The sequence below is a fragment of the Vanessa tameamea genome, chromosome 27 (assembly GCF_037043105.1).
Source record: "Vanessa tameamea isolate UH-Manoa-2023 chromosome 27, ilVanTame1 primary haplotype, whole genome shotgun sequence".
Taxonomy (NCBI): Eukaryota; Metazoa; Arthropoda; class Insecta; order Lepidoptera; family Nymphalidae; genus Vanessa; species Vanessa tameamea.
In genome coordinates this window covers 2041783-2066456 of record NC_087335.1, presented here as the reverse complement: position 1 = coordinate 2066456, position 24674 = coordinate 2041783, and the positions used below count along the sequence as shown (strand labels likewise).

The following is a 24674-nucleotide window of genomic DNA, read 5'->3' as shown; positions in this document are numbered from 1 at the left end:
GTGAAAGTGTTTGTTACAACGTAACTATTTTTTAATTATATAATTAATTTTATATACAATATTTTGTACTTCTTGATCATTGATATAACTAAGATACCAAAAAGAAGTACTAAACTCACAAAGATATTTTCTTTCTAACTTAAAACTATCTCGTGAAATTGTCTTTTATTACACCCGATCTAAACTTAAATTAGTATTATACAATAGCTAATTTAAAAGCAGACCCACCAGCTTGATACGATCCCTGTATATTGGCAATATGGTTTTTTTATGTGTGTTAAAGCTCTTTGCGGAATCCCATAATCGCTTCTTATAACACTGACAAATTGAGAAGACTAGTCAATTCTGCCAGAACTAAACGGCATACGTAACTTCTATACTTTTCTACTTCCAATAAAGTGCGAATATTTATTGACCAGAAGTAATTGTCATCTGGGTTGATATGTATATCGAAACTAATATTATAAATGTGTAAGTATCTTTGTCTGTTTGTTGCTCTTTCCCCCCTAACCCTAAGAGTTTGTTCTGTGTGGATTCATTAATTGAAGAACTGAGAATGAATTAAAAAGGGTTGAGTGAGGGAAACGCCTGTCGCGAGTCAATGTATTTTGAACTGACATGATGAGGAATTCGTTAATTAAGTCGTTAGAGCTAAATGTACAGAACACTCTGGAAATTATGCTCCTGAAATTTGAGTTCAAAAATAATATTTCGATTTAAGCGTCAGATTTTTTGATTGTTACTATACATATATATGAGATTTTATAGTTTTTAAAGTTATAAGTGTCTTAACGCGTTATTTTATTTATTTATTTATTTATTTATTTATTTATTTATTTATTTATTTATTTATTTATTTATTGGAAAAGTTACACCATCAACATATCACTAAGCACTTAAAATTAATATCTGACTTGGGTAACATACAAAGTGATACGTCTTTAAAGGTGTAAACAACATTGACCTTCAAAAATATTTTTGATAGGAAACTATATAAGCCAAACTAACCTATATAAAATATAAAATTAAATTTTAGAAACTAAATAATAATTGAAATTAAGATAACAAAGAAAAAATACCGTAATGAGGAATATAAAAGCAAATTACAAGACTTATAAAAGAAAAAAGAAAAAACAAAACTTAAATATATTAGTTATAAGGTATGAGATCGAACAATGAGATCTTGAAACAAAAGAAAAATAAATTTGATGATACGCGCTCACTTGGTCACATGGATAGTGCATGATGAAATTGCTCACTAAACCTCTAATTACGTGTCAACTCGCTCGAAATAGACAACTTCACATCTTACTTTATTACAAATTCAAATTTCGAATGTTTAAATTTGTGAGAGAGTGTCATGATGTCAATGGTGAAAAATGAAGAAATTACATTTATCGCAATAAATCCATACTCATATTATAAAACGGAAGGTAACTCTGTCTGTCTGTTGCTCTTTCATGCCCAAAATACTGAGCCGAATTTGAAGAAAATTAGTATAATAAAGCAAGCTTGAACTCCAAAGAAGAACATGCTACTTTACGACCAACCGCCTAAAACTCAGGCGAAGCAGCGTGTCACACTAGTTTCTAATATAAATCAATGTGATTGGACTACAGATGTCACTTTTACTGGGCGTTTCCACATTCTCTTACTGTCTAAGGAAGTAGAAGAAGGAATAAATGGTTGTTTGATTACGAGTAGTTTTCTTTTAAATATAATGAATCTAATAAATAATTCAAACCTTAGCCTAGATATTCCTCATGGCATTTCTTTACAATCCGATGGAGGATTATTGATTATTGATAACCATGAAGCGAGTGCAATCATCAAGCGATACATTCACGCGTAAAATAATAGCGTTTTTGGTAATAAATTGGTCATTAAAATTGGATCATACCGAGACCATATAAACGTATTGGCCGAAATAATACTTTATGGTTAAATGTAAAATCAAATTTAAAATACTCCCAGATGTCTAAATTTTGGAGAGCTGTTAAAAAAACCCGGGAATAAAAACACAAGACGCACCAGGAAGGTCACCATTGCACATAGGTACTGAAAGAAATATAAACAATTCCTCATAATATCAATAATGCGAAACCAACCTTGGGAACTAAGTTGTTATGTACCTTTGTCCCTTGCTCCTCAAACCGCAACACAAAACTACAAGTTTTGTTGTTTGGGTTGTTTTCGATGGTACCAACCCAGGCTTGTATAAAGTTCTTGCGGGAAGATTAAATTGTACAGATATGTATCAATCAAACTCATTTAAAAATCAGTTAAAGATCATGGTGATCCATCAATCGTAGCGGTGCCTGGGAAAGCTGACTCTTAATATATATGACATAAGTATTATTCATATGAAATAATTTGTATGTCACGTTCGTTACAGTACTTTTATATCCCTTTATGAGATGAGGCCAGGGTGTCCGGTAACCATGGAAACCCGAAATATGAAGACCTTTCAAAACATGGAATTGACTGAGCATATATTTGACCACTGAACTTTTATACTACACGCAAAATAGTTCTTAATTCAATAAATACTTTGCAATAATTCGGATGTTTATTTCATCATATAGCCATCTTACCAGTAATCTTTGATTTCTATACAAGACATTAATTTATTTGAGAAAAAGAGTAACTACTGACTTAATTGCTAGTACTCGTAAGAGTCTTCATAAATAAAATAATAGTTAGATTATTATTCTAAGGAAAATATCTCCTTAAATCTTATATTTTACTAGTTTCAGTCCGCGGTTTTTCCTTAGAGAGCAGGAACAGGTGTTCAGTGACCTTTCTCTTTTTCTGAATCCTGACAACGTATATGTAAATTCATGATAAAATAAATAGATAAACTCACGTTCCCATTTATAATAATACCAAAATTTTACGTAGTCTATATCCTTCGCCGATTATAATAATACTACCGTACGCCCCCCCCCCCCTTTAGGTAGCCTATATCCTTCGCCTTCACTATATTCATGCCAAATTTAATCTAAATCGGTTCAGCGATTTACATGTGTAGAAGTAACAGGTACAGTTACTTTCGTATTTATAATATTAGTATTGATTACTTTGGAGATGCTTCTTCGATCCCTTGATCGTTGGAATGAACAATGTTAAAAGGTCTGTATGTTAAATGAAAGAGTATTTTGTTGTACGTCGACGTCATCCAAACAGGTTAAGTCGAATCGGATTATTCTTGATTTCGTATATATATGGATGTATCTGACGTCCATCTGGGTGTTCTCCGTTCTCAGAGAGCAGGTTTTACAAGTTATACAACCGAGTTACAAAGACACTTGGAATCGCTATTTACAATTATCGATCAGTAATTTGATGACTTGTATACACATATATATATATATATTTTTTTTTTTGGTTTTTATTTGTGCTAAAAAGGCACAGATTATTTCGCCAATGTCACGTGCGGTGGAGAGATAGAGATTGATCAGAGAGAGAGATTACAGGCTCAAATTAATTTTGAAGGCATAATTGCAGAAGACGGATTGAAAACCCATAACCTGAAACAACACAATAATAATAATTAGATAAAAAATTAATTGCTATTAAAACACATAAGAACAATGACGACCTCCGTGGTCGAGTAGTGTTTACGCCGGTTTTCATGGGTACGCCACTCCGAGGTCCCGGGTTCGATTCCCGGCCGAGTCGATGTAGGAAAAGTTCATTAGTTTTCTATGTTGGCTGGGGTCTGGGTGTTTGTGGTACCGTCGTTACATCTGATTTTCCATAACACAAGTGCTTTAGCTACTTACTTTGGGATCAGAGTAATGTATGTGATGGTGTCCAGTATTTATTTATTTATTATATTTAATCACAAAACTGTTTACAGCTTAATCTTATTACGTTTAATATATTTACATAGAAATTTACAAAATGGACTAAACATTAACAAACATTCAACATAAATAGGATGAGGAACTTTAGGAGGGAGAACAGGATGGAGGAGTTCGGGGCAGGAGAACAGTACATGGGAAACTTCGTTAAGGCCACATTCAGACAAAGACTGATCTCTAATCTTAATTTTACAATGGCTTATATATAGAACTTATAAATAATTATAGAACCCAAGTGAGTTCGAAATCTCGACAACTAAAATATATATTTCGTACCCTTCCGTTCAAAGCTCAAATCTTCCAATTTTCTAAATCCAAACTCACTTTACGTCGCAATAATCAGTGAGTCCGCCCTAAATCGAAACCCTTCATACGTCGTACACTATAACTCGAATTCTTTTACGTCTCCTTTGAAGTTCGACTGTATAACATACATATATGTATATACACTTCATATTAGGCTTATAACATTAACAATCTATATTTAAAGCAGACGAAACTACGAATCCTAACCGACCCCCTGTCTGTTGATTTAAATGTTGTGTATTATGAATCAATAATCTGGTAAGTATTTAATATCGTCGATAGTTACCAATATATATTATTTAGTTAAATACAGGCAGTGCACAATATAAAAGAGATTGATACGGTTTTTGTAAAAAAAACAAAACAGTAATATCTACACTTGGTTTGCTGTATCCAGCATCAGTTTTAAAGTAATGAGTGCTAGACATAATGAGGACACAAGAGTCTAGAACGAAATAGGCTCACAGCTCGCTGGCGGTATTGTGACGTGCGACTTATATCCGCGTATGTAGTGTTGTAATTTCAAAACTATTCGCTGGTTTTGTAACAGGATATCACAGGATAGGGTATTGTTATCAGGGATGTTATGGATGTCGCATTTTGGACTTGGATACGGCTACGGATATGTTAATAATATTTTATCGTTTTCAGATACGGTTACGGTTTATTACGGATTATCAGATTGTATCGGATTTTTTTAGTTATGAATGTTAGATTATTTAGAAAATTACAAGGTGACGGTTTGAATTTATTTGTAGACTATTATTCGGTATTAGTTATAATCACAGATAAAAATAATCAGCCTTATAATTTGTTTTTTTTTATTTTTTATATTTAAATAGTTAAAATGTACGACTAGACAATTCTGTTTGTATTTCATATATGTTTGCTAGATCTTAAACACCCAAACCAAACCAAAGTGTAGGTTACGTCTTACTTAAAACACTTTTTATAATTTAAACATGAAATAATAACTCTGTGATAACAAAAACGAGATGAAAAACTCATGCGTCTGTTATGCATATGTGGTAAAGAAACAAAACAGCACATATTTTAGGGTTCCCTCGTGAAATTAATAGTGGGAATTTAATTTAGTGGTTCTACGTGATGATAGGGTTCGGTGTTATGTGTATAACAGTGCCAATATATATATATAGGCCGTGTTGACGACTTACCGTCAAGTGGTTGTTTTTATTTGGTAGAGCTTTGTGCAAGACCCTCTGGGTATGTACCACCCACTCGTCATAGCTGCATCATTCTATGACCAAGCTGCAACGCTTAATATTGTTTGAAGGGTGAATGAGCCAGTGTGACTACAGGCACAAGGGACATAACATCTCGGTTCCGAAGGTTGTTGGCGCGATGGTTAGGTATATCAGAAATTGTTAAAACTTCATACGGTGTCAATGTTTATGGGGTGATTTACAATATCGTTACGTTTGCTAGTCCAACTATAAACTATGCCATAAAAAATATCACCCGTCCTGTAACAAATATGTTTAAAATCCGATGAGTCTATTCGTTAACTATGATATTTATAATAAACTAGCGACCCGGCCCGGCTTCGCACGGGTGCAATGCTGATACTAAATATACTACGGAGTGTCTTACAACGTTCACGGGTTTTTTGCCATTAGACAATACAAACAGCTATGTCCCTACGTTTTAAATCTGTAACATCTTCGAAAATATTCATTTAAATTACACGCTGTAAAAGGCCATATTAATCTATTTAATATATAATGTTATTTAAGGTACTTAAAACCTCTAAAATAGTCAGTGTCTCTCTACTATAATAGCATCTATCTATTAATAAAAACCGAATCAAAATCCGTTGTGTAATTTTAAAGACCTAAGCATACATACAGGACAGACAGCGGTAAGCGACTTTGTTTTATACTATGATAATAATGATAAAGATAATTACGATACGGTTGTTTTTTTAATCGTGTACAGAGGTCAGTAGAGGTAGTCTGTGACCAACTCGAAACTCACCTTAGAAGACGATTGTTAAATATCGAGAAGTGATATGCGACATTAACTTCCATAATTGTAACATTTAAAGGATACACGTATCAGCATGGTATATAATAGCTCAGTAATACTTTAAAATATATTTTTATACGTATATATCTCACCTATATCCAAACATCTTAAATACTCTATGCAAATGTATTATAGTGTTTAAAGGATTTGATTAAATTTTGCCAAACAGCTTACTAGAATCGTATGGTGGGCGGCTCGTTGGGCGGACGGCTATTGTCATACTGTTTAAACAACGAATACCAATGGTACGAACCACACTTATTCGGATCGTATCGTATTTACTCTGCCTTTGTTCTTTGACGTTTCAATTTTGTGTATAGTCTGAAAACTTTTATGTTACGATGTGATACTAATGTGTTTTTTATTTAATTGAATATAGTTGCTATTTTTCTTAAACAGTATTTGTAATCAACGATCAAATTCGGAAATTGAGGTCCAAATTCCATTTCAACTATCTCAGTTAGCAATGTCCGTATGATATGATATTAAAATGTGAAGTTATCGTATTCTTTTAACATCTATTAATTATAGTATCGAAATATTTATGATATATTCTAAGAAAAGTAACTTTATGTGCTACTCAATGAATTGTATATAATATACGATACGAGATCATGAAATCTCGAGACAAATATAACCACTCCTAATATTGCACTTGCATGATATTAATCGCGACACGATCCGTGAAAGTCTGAACGGTCCCATTACAAGAGCAACGTTCACTTTCACGTTTTGTAAGTTGACCTTGCCTGGACATCGAACCTGCGTGCCATTGACAATGCCTTAACCGGTAACATCACCCACGTAACACATAGGCAAATATTTGCGAGTTCTGGTGAGCAATTGCAAACATCAGTCGCTCGTTATTTTTGCGCTGGCATGAAGGGCTGGGCTTGTTAGACAACGTTACCGAGTGTATACTCGTTGATTACTTTTATTGATTTTTATTGATTTTTATTGCAGGATAATTCACAATATGTGACATTGTGTACAAGCTACTCTTAACCCAGGATCCAGGGTCCTAAGAACCCGGGCGTCTCTCTTGGCATCTCCGTTACATAATGGGCAAGTCTGAGACGATCCAGAAAGTCTCTTTAAAATATTTTTGGAGGGAGGGGTGATCGCCAGCTCTGCTTCCATTTGGGCGCTTGTTGTACTTAAGACGGGGCTGATAATATGCATACGTTAGATAGGTAGATAATAAATAGTTGGAATGTACAGAGTATTATTTTATTAGGTGCAATATATGACTTTATCGCTAAAGTAACGATTTCTTCCAGGCAACTTTAAAGCTAAACAGTAGATACCTCTGCTGTGACAAGAATGTTTTGAGGCTATTTATCCATTCAGCATGCGATTCCTATAAATTGAACAATGTAAATAGTCAATGTCCCATATCACAGCCTGATATATCAAGCTCGAGTTCTGCAGTGAGATTCGAGTTTCTTCTCACAGAATATCTTTACTGATCACACGAGATTACAATGTGACATTATTTCATATGGCACCTGGTTTTCTCGCGATGATAATGTTCACCGCGGTACACGAGATGAATTACAATCAGGCTGACCTCTATAAAAACACTAAATATATTTAAAATTCGAACAAGGTGTCGAACAACGGATTAAAATATTTAAACAACGTGCCAAGTGTTAAAACCACCAATAAAATCAAAAGTACATTGACCCCGTTTAGGGATGCCATGATTTACTATAAAATAAGTTTATTTTTGGTTACTTTGAACAAATGTATAGCCTGTCCCAATCTCGAGAGGAGTAAAAACAATGTCACTAATATCAAGTCGATGGTTTTGGATTGGAAAGTTGTTATCAAAACTTATGAAGCATATAAAAGTGGAATAGTGTGGAAATGATTGTAGTGCATAATATAGCCTTCCTGTTAGAAAATCTCAATGAATATATAAATAGGCTATAAATCGAAATACACCGTCATATTTAGATCATAATGACATCATAATTATAATGTTACATAAAATATATTTTTCTAAATGTTATTAATATAATTCATTGAAAGGCCGTTACCAATAGAGCAGCTGGCGTGTTTGTATAAAGTGTGAATATTATCAAAACGGGTAACCCTAAGTTTCAATAGCTGATTCACCACTTGAAGTCTTCCGGCCTCGGAGAGGGTTTGAGACAATAAGCCCTGCACATGTACGGACAGATGTAATTGAGCTATTTATATAAATATATTTTGTTATTACGTATGAGACTGAGTGAATCGTTGTAAGATACTGTACGCATTAAGATTTTACTAAAAGTTTTGTTATTGATATTAATTCATTCTATATGTATGTATGTAAGTATATACTAAGTCGTTAATAATTTTATTACAAGATTTTTGTTTAATTCTTAAACACGCAAGTTGTTTTACAAAATAATAATGGGAAATGTAACTAGAATTTAAAGCTCGGCAAAACTCTTATCATTTTCATTTACTAATAACTGTTTTTAATTGTACGTCATTATATTTTTGTTTTTAAAAAATAAAATATTTTTTTAGATTGAATTTCGAAATCCTTCTAAATCCTGTTTTTATTATTTTGATTCTCTTAATAACCAACCCCTTATAAAAGCCGTATAGGTAATTACTATAAAGGTACGAGATAACATACGAACAAGAATAAGTTATCTATATATGTATATCTATATCTTTATCTATATTAATATTATAAATGCGAAAGTAACTCCGTTTGTAACCGAAATTGATGAAGTTTGGTGTGAAGCAAGCGTGAACTCCAAGGAAAGACGTAGGCTACCTTTTATGGCTATCACGTGACGGCCAGCTCCCTCTAAACCGCGAGCGCTAACTATTATTTAATACACGAACATGAAAATATCGTGTAATATAAATCGTGTCTTTTACTTTTTTTAATTTTATGATCGTTGACGAATTGTCTGTATATGATAAATATTACTTGAAATCGACTATATGGTAAATGCAAATGTTAAGTATTTTTAAATGAAATATTTTGTCATATATTGAATGTTTCGGACACCATTCGCAATTTGGATTCAAAAACAAAATACTCTCGTTTTCTCGAGTATGTATGGACAAGGATTTCTTTTGTTACTTAATGTCAGCTCAGAAAAATAATTGTCACAATCACTTAGCATGACTAACCTGACTGTATTTATTTTTTACAAATAGAACCGGATGTTTATATACGTAATTAATAGTTTTGAAAAATTAATTCATGATTACAATTTTGTTTTAATGTAGATTATTTGGAAGGGCAAAATTCTTTGAATATGTGACGTCATTATCCATAGAGATGCTTTTTTAAATGTTTTAATTAGCAAATTCAATGAGTCAAAGAGCTTGGGAACAGGACTGGATTGAATGATGGGTTTACCCCGAAACTGTTTTTGTTTTATCAGTCTCCAATTCTAAAAATTAGTAAATTAGGTTAGGTTTTTTTTGTTAGACATTTTTGTCATTTCAAGACATTTATCATGATATTACATGACATGTCAAAATTAACCGGATCCATCTAGTGATAGTTTTGTGTGCGTGTGTCATGATGATTCACTAATTGTAATATTGGTATGACTTTTTTTTCATGGTGTTAGAAATGACCCCCACCATAAAGATGCATTGGTATTTTTTTGTCATGGAAAATGACAGAAAAACAATTGGAACTACTTTGTCTTTTGTCTTTTCTATACCGGACTGTCCCATTGAAAACGAGACGTATGGTCACATTAAGCATGACTTCTGTTTAATTTTTCTACTTCACAACCTTTTAAACTAACACGCTGAGTAACCAATTAAAGTTTTAATTCGATCTTAACGTGTTCGACCACGCCATGTGCTTGCAAGCAAATTTCACCTCTCATCTCTCGTTATAATAAGACTTATATTTGAACGCAGTTGCAAAACGTCGCGTGGACCAGCTATTTTTTTTTTTATATATAAAATAAAAAGGTTAGGTCGCCTGCATGCGATCGTTTTTCATTTAAATTCGAGTACGTGTATAGTTTCGTTTTATATAAATTTTATTTCCGTATGATGTAATCGAGGAAGTGAATTTGGTGGAAACTGTTGCTGGTGATAAGATTTTAACGGTCGTGAAACACGCTCGCGATGAAAATCGTTTTCGGATTGAAATCGATCTCTATAAATCGACATTGATGCTACTTTTGTTGCTTTCGTCTGAATTCGTTTACAATATACTGAATTTTTTTTTTTTAGGGAAACATACAGCGTAGTATAATAGATACAATTAATACCAAAATAATTCTAACATATGCCAACAAAGTTTCCACTGTTGCATTAAAACATGGAGTGAACTAAAAGACAAGTAATAAAAGTAACATATTATCAATGTATACGAAATAAGGTTATCCAACATGAATTCCAAAATTAACAAAAGAAACAAAACAATAATATTAATAATAAATAGTGTTTTTTAAGACTCGTAAGAACTTTAACAGATTTACGTTAAACATATCAACATTACTATAATATTTATTATAAGTAGCACTTGCTCTTACCAAAAACGACTTTTGGAATAGTTACTTTTACATATCGGTACATAAAAGGTCTGTTTTGAACGGGCAGATGCGTGTGGACACTGGATATTAATGTTGTTAACTAAGTACATTGAGTCGATATAGTTATTTATATTATCAAAAAGTGTTATATGACCTTGACTATAACAATAAAGATATTAAAGGTAATATATTTATTAAAATGGAGGGTCACCCTTAGTCTCACTCACTCTAGTCTTTATAGAATAGCGTCGCTGATCTTCGACACTTTAATATTTGTTGCATTATGCAATATCTATGTGGTATAGTTGCCTTGATGGCTTAGTGGGTAAAGATAAGGCCACAGATCCTGGGGCTGTGGGTTCGAACCCCAGAACGGACTGATAAAAAGGTTTTGGGTTTTTCAGTCAACAGCCTAGAGTCTGGACGTTACAAGTATGTTCCCGTGCTTCGGTAAACATATTAAGTTGTAACCCCATAATGTCATGGTTGAAGTTATATTATACAAGTTCTAGAATTTTACTTCACAAACTCAATTCCAAGCCGGTGAATCCTCGAGTTCCGTTTGCTAATTTATAATTTAGTCTACGTCGGCTTCTGTTTGTGCTTTTGTGATACCGCATGGAGTTGCAAACGTTTTAATAATGTGCTACTTATAATTAATTTATTGACGATAACTGTATGTCTTAATTAAAAAGCAATAATAAGAATAATAGTTGCATATAAATATGAATTTAATTGTATGGAACTGCTATAACTTTGTATCCCAATGCTGCTACTGCAACTAAAAGAGTAGCTACTGGGTTTCTTGCCGATTCTTCTCGGTAGAATCTACATTCCGAACGGGTAGGTTTACGTTTAATACAATTATGTAAAATGCCCACTTGAATATAGTATATATTGATTTGATTTGTTCACAGTATATATATATAATATAATATATCCTTTATTTAAATAGGTAAGCCATTTTAACTCATTATAATATGGTTCTACCCATAAATTCATATATATACCTACACAATAATTTCGATCAATAATTTTTACTACTTATTCGTAATACTGGTCTCTAAGATATAAGGTCAAAGACCTATGCCGCCAATTAATTTCAACGTGTTAAATATATTTGATATTAGGTATGGACCGTTATTTTATGTTATTTTTTATATGTTACAAACCTCTAGAGCTACGAATGTGTTTTTATTGATAGCTGATTCTACTGGAAATCCGATTCGACAAGGTATAAATGATTCCATTGAGTGGGTAGCTACCCCAGAGAGATGACTCTTGGTGTGGTTCAATACAACCAGCGGTACTTACCATTGTGGTCTTCATATAAGACAGTAAAATGTAAACTAGTAAAATCATCTATTACATATCTTGCTAGGTATCGCCTGCGGCGTCGCTCGCGTTTTAGAGGCTGGTTTAAGTGTTATGGATAAAAAAGTATGTCTATGGCCTTCATTGAAACTTGTTTCATACTCAATTTCATAAAATTCTATGCATCATAACCGATGATAGTGGGTTCAAGCCCAGGCAAGCACCACTGAATTTTCATGTGCTTAATATGTGTTTATAATTCATCTCGTGCTCGGCGGTGAAGGAAAACATCGTGAGGAAATCTGCATGTGTCTAATATCAACGAAATTCTGCCATATACACGTGTATCCACGAAACCGCATTGGAGCGGGGTGGAGTATGCTCCAAACCTTCTCCTCAAACGGAGAGCCTTAACCCGGCAGTGGAAAATTTAGAGGTTGCTAATGTTGTGACAGAGCAACAGACAGAGTTACTTTTGCGTTTATAATATTAGTGTGGATTAGTAAAGATATTAAGGCATGTCCAATTACATAAAAGTGTACACTATTCAAGTAGCCGTAAGTAATACAGTAAAGGACCTTACATCCCCCCCCCCTCCCCCCTTGGCTGACATGCGGGCGAAGCTGCGGATGGAATCTAATAATACCAAAATACCGTTTAAATGATTTTATTTCATTCGTGGTGATTTTCTCAAAGTTTCGTTGTAAATTTCTAAATGTTCAATTTCCCGATCTGATGTTATGATCTCGTCTCGCTAATCCAGTTAATGCGTTTGTGATTGCCTGGATCTTCTCGTTTTCCTCGTTGAAACGATTGCTTTCTGACCTCTGTCATCTTCAAGGACAGATTAACGGATCGTGTTAGATTATCTGATGATGTAGGTAACGACTTGTTGTTTGTTGTTTTGACGGATAGTTTAGTAGCAGTGCCGTCAGTTTACCATCAAAACACTATGCTTTGAATGAATATTATATATTATAAGGGTGTTTAGGATGAGCAAAAAGTTATCAGTTGCAAAACTGCAACTTGTGTTGAGTTCTGGGTTCAACCCGGAGAATTAGTTTAAAGCACACAGAAGCTTGAAGTTTAAAAATAAGGTTGGTTTAATACTCGTATTGATAGGTGCCTTAACAAAACTTCCCTTGAGTCTCACAAGCCGCGGTTTCAGATGTGATGGCTCTACATAACGCAGTTTCTCTAGCAGAAGATTTATCCGTTAAAAACCACGTGTTATTAATAAACTGTATTGGCTATTGATTTATTTATTTTTATTTTGCAGGCGAAACGTCTTAACGGCAATGGTGAGCTGGCTGCCATCAAGGTGATCAAACTGGAACCGGGTGACGACTTCGCCATCATCCAGCAGGAGATCCTGATGATGAAAGACTGTCGTCACCCGAACATTGTCGCGTATTATGGCTCTTATCTTAGGAGGGATAAATTATGGATATCCATGGAGTACTGTGGAGGAGGAAGCTTACAGGTAACACCGTAGCAATATTTGTTAAACGTATAACAGTCAGTAGTGGTAGAAAGCTTAGATATCAAAGCGGATAGGACGCGTGTACCTTAACTAGATCTCTAGTTCTAATTCGGATAAGCATCACATAACGTCATAGTATAATTAATCCCGTGCACGGTGTTGACAACCCACATTGCAAAAGCGTGGTGGATATATCAAATATCAAAATAAAAAAAAAATCTTTATTCAAGTAGGGCCTTAAAAACTCTTGTATCGTCATTTTGCAGTGTAGAAATTAATGTAAAGCTACTACCGATTCCGAAAGTAGATTCTTCCAAGATAAACCGGCAAGTAACTCAGTAGTTACTACTAGGCTAAGTTTAAAACTACTGTGGAATCTTATTATACCATGCCCCAGGGAGGATGTATTAACTTTGCGAAGCTTAAATTAAGTTTTATATTTGAATTATTCTGATTGAGAGACCCCTACCGGGTCATTGAAAGGTTGCCTCTACTAACATTTTTAATTTTTTTTTTCTTTGTTTTAAGGACATTTACCACGTGACGGGTCCACTCACCGAGTTACAGATAGCGTACATGTGCAAGGAGACACTGATGGGCCTGTCGTATCTACACAGTATGGGAAAGATGCACAGGTAAATCGTTATATTTAATAGATATTTAGATATTGTATACGTATATTTTGCGCACTAAGTTACGGTCAATTGTCCACAACTCATTTAGTCGAATTCGAGCAAGCAAGAGGAGCTGACGTATGTGGACAACAGCGATTTATTATTATTCTTAATAAATTTGGACACGTAGGTGGCACTTGGCCTACATACTGGTGATTAGTAACCAATGAGCTTTGGACATTGATCTTGTCAGAGATGACTACCAATATTTTCTATATCCTGTCAAACTTCAACCAATCATGAGAACTTACATATTTTTTGTTTTTTTTATTGTATATGTCTTCCGTTTTAAATAATATTTTTACGATAGGAAAATCAAGACCCACCAGTCTCTGCAGCTAGTTAGAGTTTTTCAACTGTAAATTTGAAAGTGCTGTAGTAGCTCACTCTACAAAGTAGTACATAGGAATACTGAATATTGGCAGGAATACAGAAGAATACATGATTGGTTTGTTGTTGCTGGAACATGCTTTTGTTGTTGAGTTCCTTACTGAAAATTGTACCCCACAAACAGTATCCCGCCAATGTCAAATCATCAAACAGTCTACTCAGGAAAAGGATGTTACGTATGTGCGAGACTTGTTCCCAAATGTATATGATTTTGTACAATGCCCTTCCACCATCTGAGTCAAGTCCATTAATCTGATTATATGCGATGATATTAGCGAGATGGCTCTGTGGTTAGAACGCGTGCATTTTAACCGATGATTTCGGGTTCAAACCCAGGCAAGCGCCACTGAATTTTCATGTGCTTAATTTGTGTTTATAATTCGTCTCGTGCTCAGCAGTGAAGGAGAACATCGTGAGGAAACCTGCATGTGTCTAATTTCAACGAAATTCTGCCACATATGTATGTACCCCGCATTGAACCTAACGTGGTTAGGTTAGGTTAGGTTGGAGATGAGGCCTTAGCCCAGCAGTGGGAAATTTACAGGCTACTAATGTGATGATATTTGTCCAAAAATTATGTGTTCATTGTTTATTTCAGAGACATAAAAGGCGCTAACATCTTACTAACGGAATGTGGGGACGTTAAGTTGGCAGATTTTGGGGTATCAGCACAGATTACGGCTACTATTAATAAAAGGAAAAGTTTTATTGGTACACCCTATTGGATGGCACCAGAGGTAAATATCTATAGGTATTTTTGAATCTATATAGTGTACTAGTAGGGTAGGTAGGTTAGTAGTAGTATAGTTAGTAGTTAGTAGGTAGGTAGGTCTGTCTCGAAAGGGTCAAATTTGATACGAAGTTACCCCTCTTGAAGTTGCAATTTTCTAAAATCCTTTGTCGGGAAGCGTCTTTGTCGCGTAAGGAATAACTATGCTAATTTTCAAGGAAACCGGACTTATAGTTTCTGAGATCTATCAGCCAGTGGTATTTCGCTCATTTCCCAATGCCATTGTGAAATTATGTATTAAAATGTTGTATAGAAGAAGTTAACCGGTTCACTAAAAAAAGTTGTGGCATTGGTTGGCGGACGAGCATATGGGCCACCTGATGGTAAGTGGTCACCACCGCCCATAGACAAAGGCGCTGTAAGAAATATTAACCATTCCTTACATCACCTATGTGCCACCAACCTTGGGAACTAATAGATGTTATGTCCCTTGTGCCTGTGATTACACTGGCTCACTCACCCTTCTAACCGGAACACAACAATACAGAGTACTGTTATTTGGTGGTAGAATATCTGATGAGTGGGTGGTACCTACCCAGACGGGCTTGCACAAATCTCTACCACCAAGTAAAATCTTCAGTCAAAGATGGAAAATTCAACAACATAAGCGCAGCGTTGCAATGGCTTATTTGAATGATCCCGTGACCGTGTTCGTAATAGTGAAGGCCGTGTTTTTTTAAATATATTTAATCGGTAAACTCGCAAATTGGTCTCTTGATGTTAAATGGACACGACCGCCCAGAGACATTGACATAATTACAATTAACCATCCCAAACATCGTTAGTGCGCCACCGACTTTGCTAACTGATATTTTATGTATGCTGTGCCTGTTACACTGGCTCACTCACCCTTCATACGGGAACTCAACAATAGTAAGTATTTCTATTACCCAGACGGGCTGGCACAAAACCTTCCCAACAAGTTGACTTTAGTAAATGTGTTCCGTCAGTAAAGGGCACGTCAAAATTTCGTCTATTGATTATATTTCGATTACGTATTTGACGACCTCCGTGGTCGAGTAGTGTGTACACCGGTTTTCATGGGTACGGCACTCCAAGGTCCCGGGTTCGATTCCCGGCCGAGTCGATGTAGAAAAAGTTCATTACTTTTCTATATTGGCTTGGGTCTGGGTGTTTGTGGTACCGTCGTTACTTCTGATTTTCCATAACACAAGTGCTTTAGCTACTTACATTGGGATAAAAAAAAAAAAAAAAACGTATAGTAGGCTTAAACAATAGCAGGCAAAGTTAGGACAATAAATTGTTTATATTTACAGGTAGCGGCTGTAGAAAGAAAGGGTGGATACAATCAACTTTGTGACATTTGGGCGTGTGGTATCACTGCGATCGGTAAATTGATTTTAAATTTATATATAATCCTAGCTAGAGCTGATATAAGTTTTCCTGTTTATAAATATATGTATAGCAATTGTCATGGTGATACGTTGAACGGTATAGAAATTGATGTGGTATAGCGTCAACTCCATGAAAAATACATATATTTATAATCATTCAAGGTCATCGATCAAATAGTTTCGAAATCTATTATATCTCAAATAGATATACCAATTTTCAATTTTTTATATAAGACTAGAAACCTATCCAGTTTCGCATGAGTGCCATTTTACATAATTCGAGTGAGTAAAGTACTCAGGAATGATATAGCTTTCAACCAATGAACAAAATAATTAGAATCTGTTCCAGAGATTTCCCCTTACATAAACTTGGTTAACTTATCAATGAACGCACTTGAAGTTTAATTATGAAGCTAATATTTGTAAAAGTAAATCACGTTTTCAGAGCTAGCGGAACTTCAACCACCAATGTTTGAGTTACACCCGATGCGAGTATTATTCCTAATGTCAAAGTCGGGATTCAAACCACCACAGTTAAAAGAGCGGGAACGATGGTCGCAACTATTCCACGCATTTCTTAAACTAGCATTAACAAAGAATCCTAAGAAACGGCCAACCGCCGAGAAATTATTACAGGTACTCTACTCTATTTAATCTATTAAAATAAAAAATTGGATTTCTCTACAGCTTTGGATAATGTAACACATATTCTTTGATAAGTGTTTTTTTGGTTAATACGTCCCAAATATTGTGTAAAAATATTTGATTTTATTCGTAACTCTGCAAGTTGGTGGGTCAACTAGTGACTGTTATCAAGTTTTATCATTTTTATTTAATACCATTATGGGGTGCCACAAGGAGTTCTATTAAGACCTTTTTTATTTATCATTTGCGTAAATAGTATAAGTTTGTATATAAAACATTTAATTAAATTTATAATATATGAAAATTATAAAAATTGCTTTTGTCGACAGCACGCATTTTTCCAACAAGATATGAGCAAACGTCTAGCGATCGATCTATTGCAGAAATACTCGAACCCACCCAGTCACTGTAACAGCCAAGAGTTGGATGACGATGGAGTAAGTATTTTATATTATACGATTGAGTTTTTAAGTCCCATTATGAAATTGCAAAAAAATATTCATTCAAATTCACACATATGCTTATATATTTATTTCCTATATAGTAACTGTCTCACAGAATTTTCTTATATAACAAATTCTCACAAATTCTCGTTTTTTGACTACTAATAAACATTTTTATTTTTCCAGGCTTTATCAAACGTACCTCAACGAATCGCATCGCGACAGACGCGAGGTCGTCCACGGTCACTGATGGAGGCTCGGCCTTCGCCCCTCGATCATCCGCTCAGGTGAGGTGTCGATCAACATATATAGTCAAAGCTACGTCTACAACTTTTTTTATATAAAGCCATAAAGTAGGTTCTTACGAACAGTTTTGAATAGTCGTTTATCACAATTAATTTGAATATGAAGTTACTATCAGTTTCAAATTTGATTTCATTGAAGGAGAAGAACTCATACATATATTATGTTCTTATACATCAATATAGGAACTCGTCATAACATAAAATATATAAACTATGTTTACATAAAATTAAGAGTTTCTTTTAGGGCTCTAAAGGCAGACATGGTCTCCTCATTATATAATGCATTAGTTTAATTACAGATTATCGTCAGAAGAGGAGAGAGAGGCGAACAGACGTTCAGGCGTGTACGACGACTCCCCCATCATAGACCTAGACGCTGATGACGATTTGAGTTTGTCTATGCCCAAAGTGATCAATTTTAGTGCTGAAGTCAATAGGTGTGATGGGGACACTGTTAAACGGAACTGTAAGTTTAATTGTCTATGGATTTCAATTTTATGTATAATTAAATATCAGGTAGTTATGCTCTCGTTGTTTTAATGCCTAACTTATTTGGCTTCAGACCACGATGTCCGAGATTCAAATCTGGTTAAAAAAAGACAAGCGCACGTGAAGCCATTGGTCTTGAGCTTGAACTGTTTCTGATCGTGTTGAATTATTAATGGGGGGGGGGGGGGGAAGAGTTTGCGCACACGACTATAACAATAATATGGTTTTGTTCCAGACAGACAGAATAATATTTTTTTATGTCCGCATTTCAGTATACCACAGACAAACGAGCGAAGATTGGAGTGTCGCGTCTCTCATGAGCTGTCCAAAGCACAATCCGCTGACCCAAGACCCTTCCACCGACAGTATGCCTTCCAGCGAGAAGTGAGTGACCATAGACAATTTTCACCTCTCTCGCTGCTTTAAAACAAATCTCTTTTTCTATATGTTTATGTATTATTGTTTATGTTATAGCAAGTGGTGTCGGGTCGTCACCGGTGATGATATTATGAGAATGAGTTTGAGGTATAGGTTCGATTTTCAAAATTATTATTATTATTTTTTTTTCTAATTATTTTCTCTTGCGTTAACTCTTCGGGTCTGCGGTTGAATCTAACAGGTTTTTTTTTTTTTTAAATGGAAAGGTTTGTTGGAAACAATTGAATGCGTGTGGCGATTCGCGGTTAGTGTTTTATTTTTTTTTTATTTGAAAATTTCATAGCAATTTGTTTAAATAGCTGCAAATGACTTTTTTGATACTAACAAAAATATATTTATGGTGTTTTTTTTTTTTTTAATATATTCCACCTTTACTTTTTCTTCTTAATTCTTTGGTTGTCATACATATTATATATCTATGTCATTTACAGTTATTTCAAGTGCTTTGCTATAGACTGTTTGGCGATGCGTTGTTATAGGGATGTTCAAAAGTGCACAAATGTGTAGAATAAATAAAACACGTTTTGAAATTGTCGTATGTCGTTTTTTTGCATGTAATTTTTTTTTATGTGAAAATAACTGTTTTATATTGGCTTTACGAATATCACACTCGAACAATACACAGTATCTGAGCCGTCAGCGAGTAATACGTACAGATTGCGTTACGTATGTGAGGTATTTCTTTAGAAAGCACACCGAAGACTATGATATGACTTTCTTATTCTTAGTGATAAAAAATTCTGGACCTTATGTAGTATATTTAGTTTTTATTTTATAGCGATCATCGATCGAATCCCTTTTTTTCTGTATATTAGGGACGGTAATAGTTTACATTTAAAAAAAAATAATAATAACAAATTTTATTTAGTATTAATAAATATACACTAAATATGCTATATTTGTTAATGGTATCATTTATATATCATATAAGTATTTTATGATAAATTCAAAAGAGTCAAATGAAATATTAATCCAAGTAAAAACACGTATGAAAATTTATAAAAGCAACCTTATCAATATTTAAAAAGTCTAAATTATTACAATTAAGTGTTGACTTTAAAAGATAGCGCTCATTCCAAAGATTTTCTATTATGTTTCTGTCGACTATTAATTCTCCTTTCAAATTTCTTTTTAACCATAATGTATTATAACCTTCTTATACTGTTTTAGCAAAATAAGCTGTATAATCTGCCTTTATATAATCTGCTTTGAAATTAATAAAGTAAACAGTAAATATGGATCTAAACTGCCTAAAAAATGGCGCTTAAAGAATTTACTAAGCTTTAAATAACTGATATAATTATTAATATTCGAATGAAATTGTTTATTAAAATAAAGACCTTATGCAATAAATATTAAGGTTCACAACGAGGGGTCGCCTATGTCTATACGTCATTTCTCTTGTTTTAGGAGCCTCTTGCAATATATTGATGAAGAGTTAATGCTCAGGTAAACGACACTTGCATGATCTCCGTTCTATGTGTTCACATTTATCGTAGTTACATTCAGAATAATAAACTTGGTAACGTGTTGTAATAAGATTACTAGAAAAGTTTCCTAACGATTTCGTTAGATGTCGCTAGTTGTGTTATCAAATATGTGATTGGTTTTTCTTGGGTTTTCGATTGATATGTTTATGTTTTGTTTACTATTTATGACTGATCTAATAACTGATAAATAATTTTTCGTTTGTGTTTAAATAATGATGAAATATTTAACATGTATATTAGTGATGAATGAAGTCTCCCTTTGTAACCAAATTTTGGAAATAGTAGCTGATCTCAAGGGCTAACCGACAGTGGATAGATATTTTAATCAAACTTTAGTTAGAACTCAAATAAGCAGTACGTGCTTAAGTTACAATTTATCACGTGCTCGACAATGATAGAACGTGGCCAATTTGCAGTGTGTCACAAAGATGTCAACTCCCTCGATGGGCTAGTGGCTTCTTTGAATGCATTAGCTTTGAACCCAGATGCTCCAATGGGCTTAAAAAAAAAGTTAGATTTACCCAATAGGCAATACCTAACTTTTTATTCCAATCAGAGCAGGAGAAAAGACAAAAAAAAAACTATTTTGAAACTCAATTGAAGCGATATCCCTGCTATTGGTAATATATTTTGAGTAATCTATGATATTCATTATGTATTCGGAAATGTATTCCAGTGAAACTACAGGCACAAGGAAAGGTATGGATATAAATGAAAGGAATGGTTAATATTTCTTACAGCGCCCTTGTCTATGAGCTATGGTGACCATCTTCAGGGGGCCCATTTGCTCGTCGACCAACCTATATAATAAATATATATATATTTCAAATTATAGCAGAGCTAGCTTAGCAACTCCTTCTACTTTAATTAGCATTGGCAGTAGTGTTGAAGTACATTCCCGTGCCTCGGAATGCACGTACAGATATTGATTTGACGCCCAGTCTATCCCCGGTGTCGGTTTGCCATCTCGCCGAATTATGGGCGTGCATCAGCGCATATTCACTCTAATATCTTCTGCACGGAGGGCTTGTCCTTGAGATTGATTGACATTGCCGAATTTTGGTTAGGAAGGCTTCATCCTTTATTAAGGTATACCTTCGATGGGCATATGTTAGTGGCAATATGCATCAATGAAATAAAGTTTTTCCAATGGTTATGCTATTTTAAATTTGTCCAAATTTAGTTGAAGATATGAATCTGCGAAATATACTTTTTTTTTGTAATCTATGGTTCTCAAATTGTATACCTTTTTTGTCTAAATTTAATTGTGTAATTTGATTAGTAGTAGTTATGGTGATTGGTTGTTATTTTACATATTATTTCTTCAAATGATGATGATGATGAGTTTATTATTCTGGAATTTATTTTAATAGAAGCTTCTAATCTGATTTTGAATCAATTAGAAAGTACAAGTTCCTATTTTGGCGTTTTCAGCTTATTTTTATTAACATCAACAGCGTCGCATGTGTTTGCATTAGACGTTTGGTATTACTTTAGTTTAATTTGATATGTTCATATTTCGTAGTACGGTTAGTAAAAAAATGTAGATTAAAAATTCCATTCATATAAAACGATGAAATAAAATAAATAAATTTTGGTCACATTTCAAATTCCACGATCTTTATCAAATTGTCCCACAAGCACCACTTGTTATTTAAACTAATATAACTAACCCATAAAACGATGCTCGATAAATATACCGTTTTGTGTCTAACAGCACTCAACCCAAGCTTCCACATAACTGCATCACACCCCGCTTTCTTCTAAAACATAACCAAACGAATGTTAAAAAAATAGTTTTATTTTACAGGGCAACACTACCCCTGACAGCAGACACAGCAGCCATGTCCCAAGCCACCAGCTCCGGTCTGTCGATCCACGACCAACATCTCTCTCAATGCATACAGTTGAAGCAGAACTTCTTAAACAATTCCACAACGAATGTTTACCAAAGCATCGCGTCTAATTTCCAATCTCCTATCGGAGCATCCTCCATTTCAATAGACGATCCTCTCTCTAGAAAGATCGAAACGGATATCCTATACGTCGATCAGCAGGAGAACGACATAGCGAACGACTCGTCTCAAATGAGAAACGCAAATTGCGAATGCGGCCTGTGTCCCAAACCAGAAGCGAAAGGTAACAACACGCTGAGCGACCTGCAAAGGTCGGTAGCGTCGAAATGTTCCTGCGATGCGTGCAATTCAAACGGCGATATATTGAGCTACTATCGGCATTGTTCGAACCAAAATGCGGATTCGGGTATAGTTTACTGTGATGCGTGTAAGAAACAAAAGATTTCTCTATCGAATTTTCGCGCTTTGCAAATAGCGAATCGCTTACGGATAGCGGATACAGATCGAGTCGAAAACGGCGGGACGTCCGATGATGACTTGTGCAGGAAGATAGATATGAGCATGAACATGGAGGACAAAAGTTACGAGCACAGGAAAAGACACAACAGACATAACTCGGACTCAGTCACGGCTGGTATAGATCTGAGTCAGTTCTGCCAGTGTGAGATGGAGAGTACCAGTAAGAGGAAGACGTCGTCGGTGGACGAGATATTCAAAATGGTCGAGGAGAACGGTCGGGACGGTCAGAAGGAGCTCGTGGACGAGGAACTGAAGACCAGTCAGAGGCAAAGGAGTCTGTCTGACAGTCAAAGGGACAAAGCGAAGGTCGAAGGCGACGGTAAGTGTTCTGATTTACGAGCGAAAATAATGCAATGCAAGTGCAGTAATTATGATCACTAATAAAGGGAAATGATAAATGAGGGAAGGCACTGAACGAGATTTAAAAAGTTATTCAATTTATTACATAATTATTTAGACGAGAAAATGGGGCACCTAATGACAAGCGGTCACCACAATCGTTAGACATATGTCTATCGGAACTAAGACGTTAAGTCCCCTGAGCCCGTAATGAGATTGGCTCGCTCTAACTTCAAACTGAGTCGAGTCAGCAGTGAAGCCACAGTAACCTTACGAGTGTGGTGGTGTGCAGCGCGCACGCCGCCGGTGCCGCCGCGGCGCGCGCGCGGGCGGCGCACGCGCACGCCCCCCCGCCCCGCGCCCAACGGCCTGCCGCCCACGCCCAAGGTGCACATGGGGGCCTGCTTCTCGAAGGTGGGTATTCTGTTGGTGGACACGCTTCCGATACTTCAGACTTAGCTTTCATTTTTATCGAATGTTCGGCCGAATTATTGATCGGTCGAAACCACATTCGGCACATTACTGGTACTGAGATATTATTTACACATTTTTGGCATTTTTACTTAAACTAAAAATCATTACTTCATTCAAACTTAACCTCGCCGAATTTAATTAATAAAATTATTGTATTTAGATTTTTTTGTAGTTTTATACACACATTTTAGGTGTTCAACGGATGTCCTTTGAGGATAAACTGCACAGCGTCCTGGATACATCCAGACACCAGAGATCAGCATATTCTTATAGGTAAATTCCTTCAATATTTTTTCATTAACAACTACAGAAATTATAAATTTGCTGAGATGATTATCACATCGAGTCGACTCAGACTCTACTTAATGTATATAGTTGTTTGTATATATGTAGCAGCCGCCAGAAAATTTTGATAGCGTGATTCAGATTTATCAGACGTTGAGTTAACACATTATTAATAAAATTTAGTAAAATGGATATTTTGACTAGTTGTTAGTGCTTTTTATTTGCCCTTATTAAGCATATGAGTAAGTCACTTAAACCTAAATTAAATTATCCAATATTCCGTGATATTCAGGGGCAGAAGAAGGTATCTACACTTTAAACTTGAACGAGCTTCACGAAACGGCCATGGATCAGCTGTGTCCGAGACGAACTATATGGATGCATGTCATAAAAGATGTTTTAATGTCGCTCTCTGGTAAGTAACGATTCCTGTACTTTAAAAAAAAGGAAATTTTAATTAAATCTAAAAATATTTGATTAAAAATAAACTATACGCGTTAATAAATGTCTCATGTCACATAACGTTTAACTATCAGAGAGAAACGAGTTTTTCTTATTAAGATAGATACAGAATTTGACATGAGCCAGAGAATGGATCATCAAACCACTATGAGCTAATTTTTTCACATTGCATTTCATTTCGTAAATTT

At 34.8% G+C, this 24674-nt stretch overlaps 1 protein-coding gene across 4 annotated transcripts in view; it reads left to right on the top strand.

The window, feature by feature from the left end:
* Positions 1-24674, top strand: part of Hppy (happyhour) — a 44136-nt gene that overhangs the window by 15071 nt on the left and 4391 nt on the right. Inside the window, exons 2-16 of one of the 4 annotated variants that reach the window (XM_026628294.2) lie at positions 13329-13532; positions 14061-14167; positions 15195-15333; positions 16664-16736; positions 17187-17377; positions 17716-17823; positions 18016-18116; positions 18434-18600; positions 18896-19007; positions 19098-19148; positions 20472-20510; positions 22362-23245; positions 23558-23679; positions 23931-24012; positions 24317-24439. In XM_026628294.2, coding sequence (XP_026484079.1) covers positions 13329-13532; positions 14061-14167; positions 15195-15333; positions 16664-16736; positions 17187-17377; positions 17716-17823; positions 18016-18116; positions 18434-18600; positions 18896-19007; positions 19098-19148; positions 20472-20510; positions 22362-23245; positions 23558-23679; positions 23931-24012; positions 24317-24439 — 2503 coding nt within the window. The remainder of the gene's footprint in view (positions 1-13328; positions 13533-14060; positions 14168-15194; positions 15334-16663; positions 16737-17186; positions 17378-17715; positions 17824-18015; positions 18117-18433; positions 18601-18895; positions 19008-19097; positions 19149-20471; positions 20511-22361; positions 23246-23557; positions 23680-23930; positions 24013-24316; positions 24440-24674) is intronic. The other 3 variants (XM_026628296.2, XM_026628295.2, XM_026628297.2) reach the window with 3 other exon arrangements.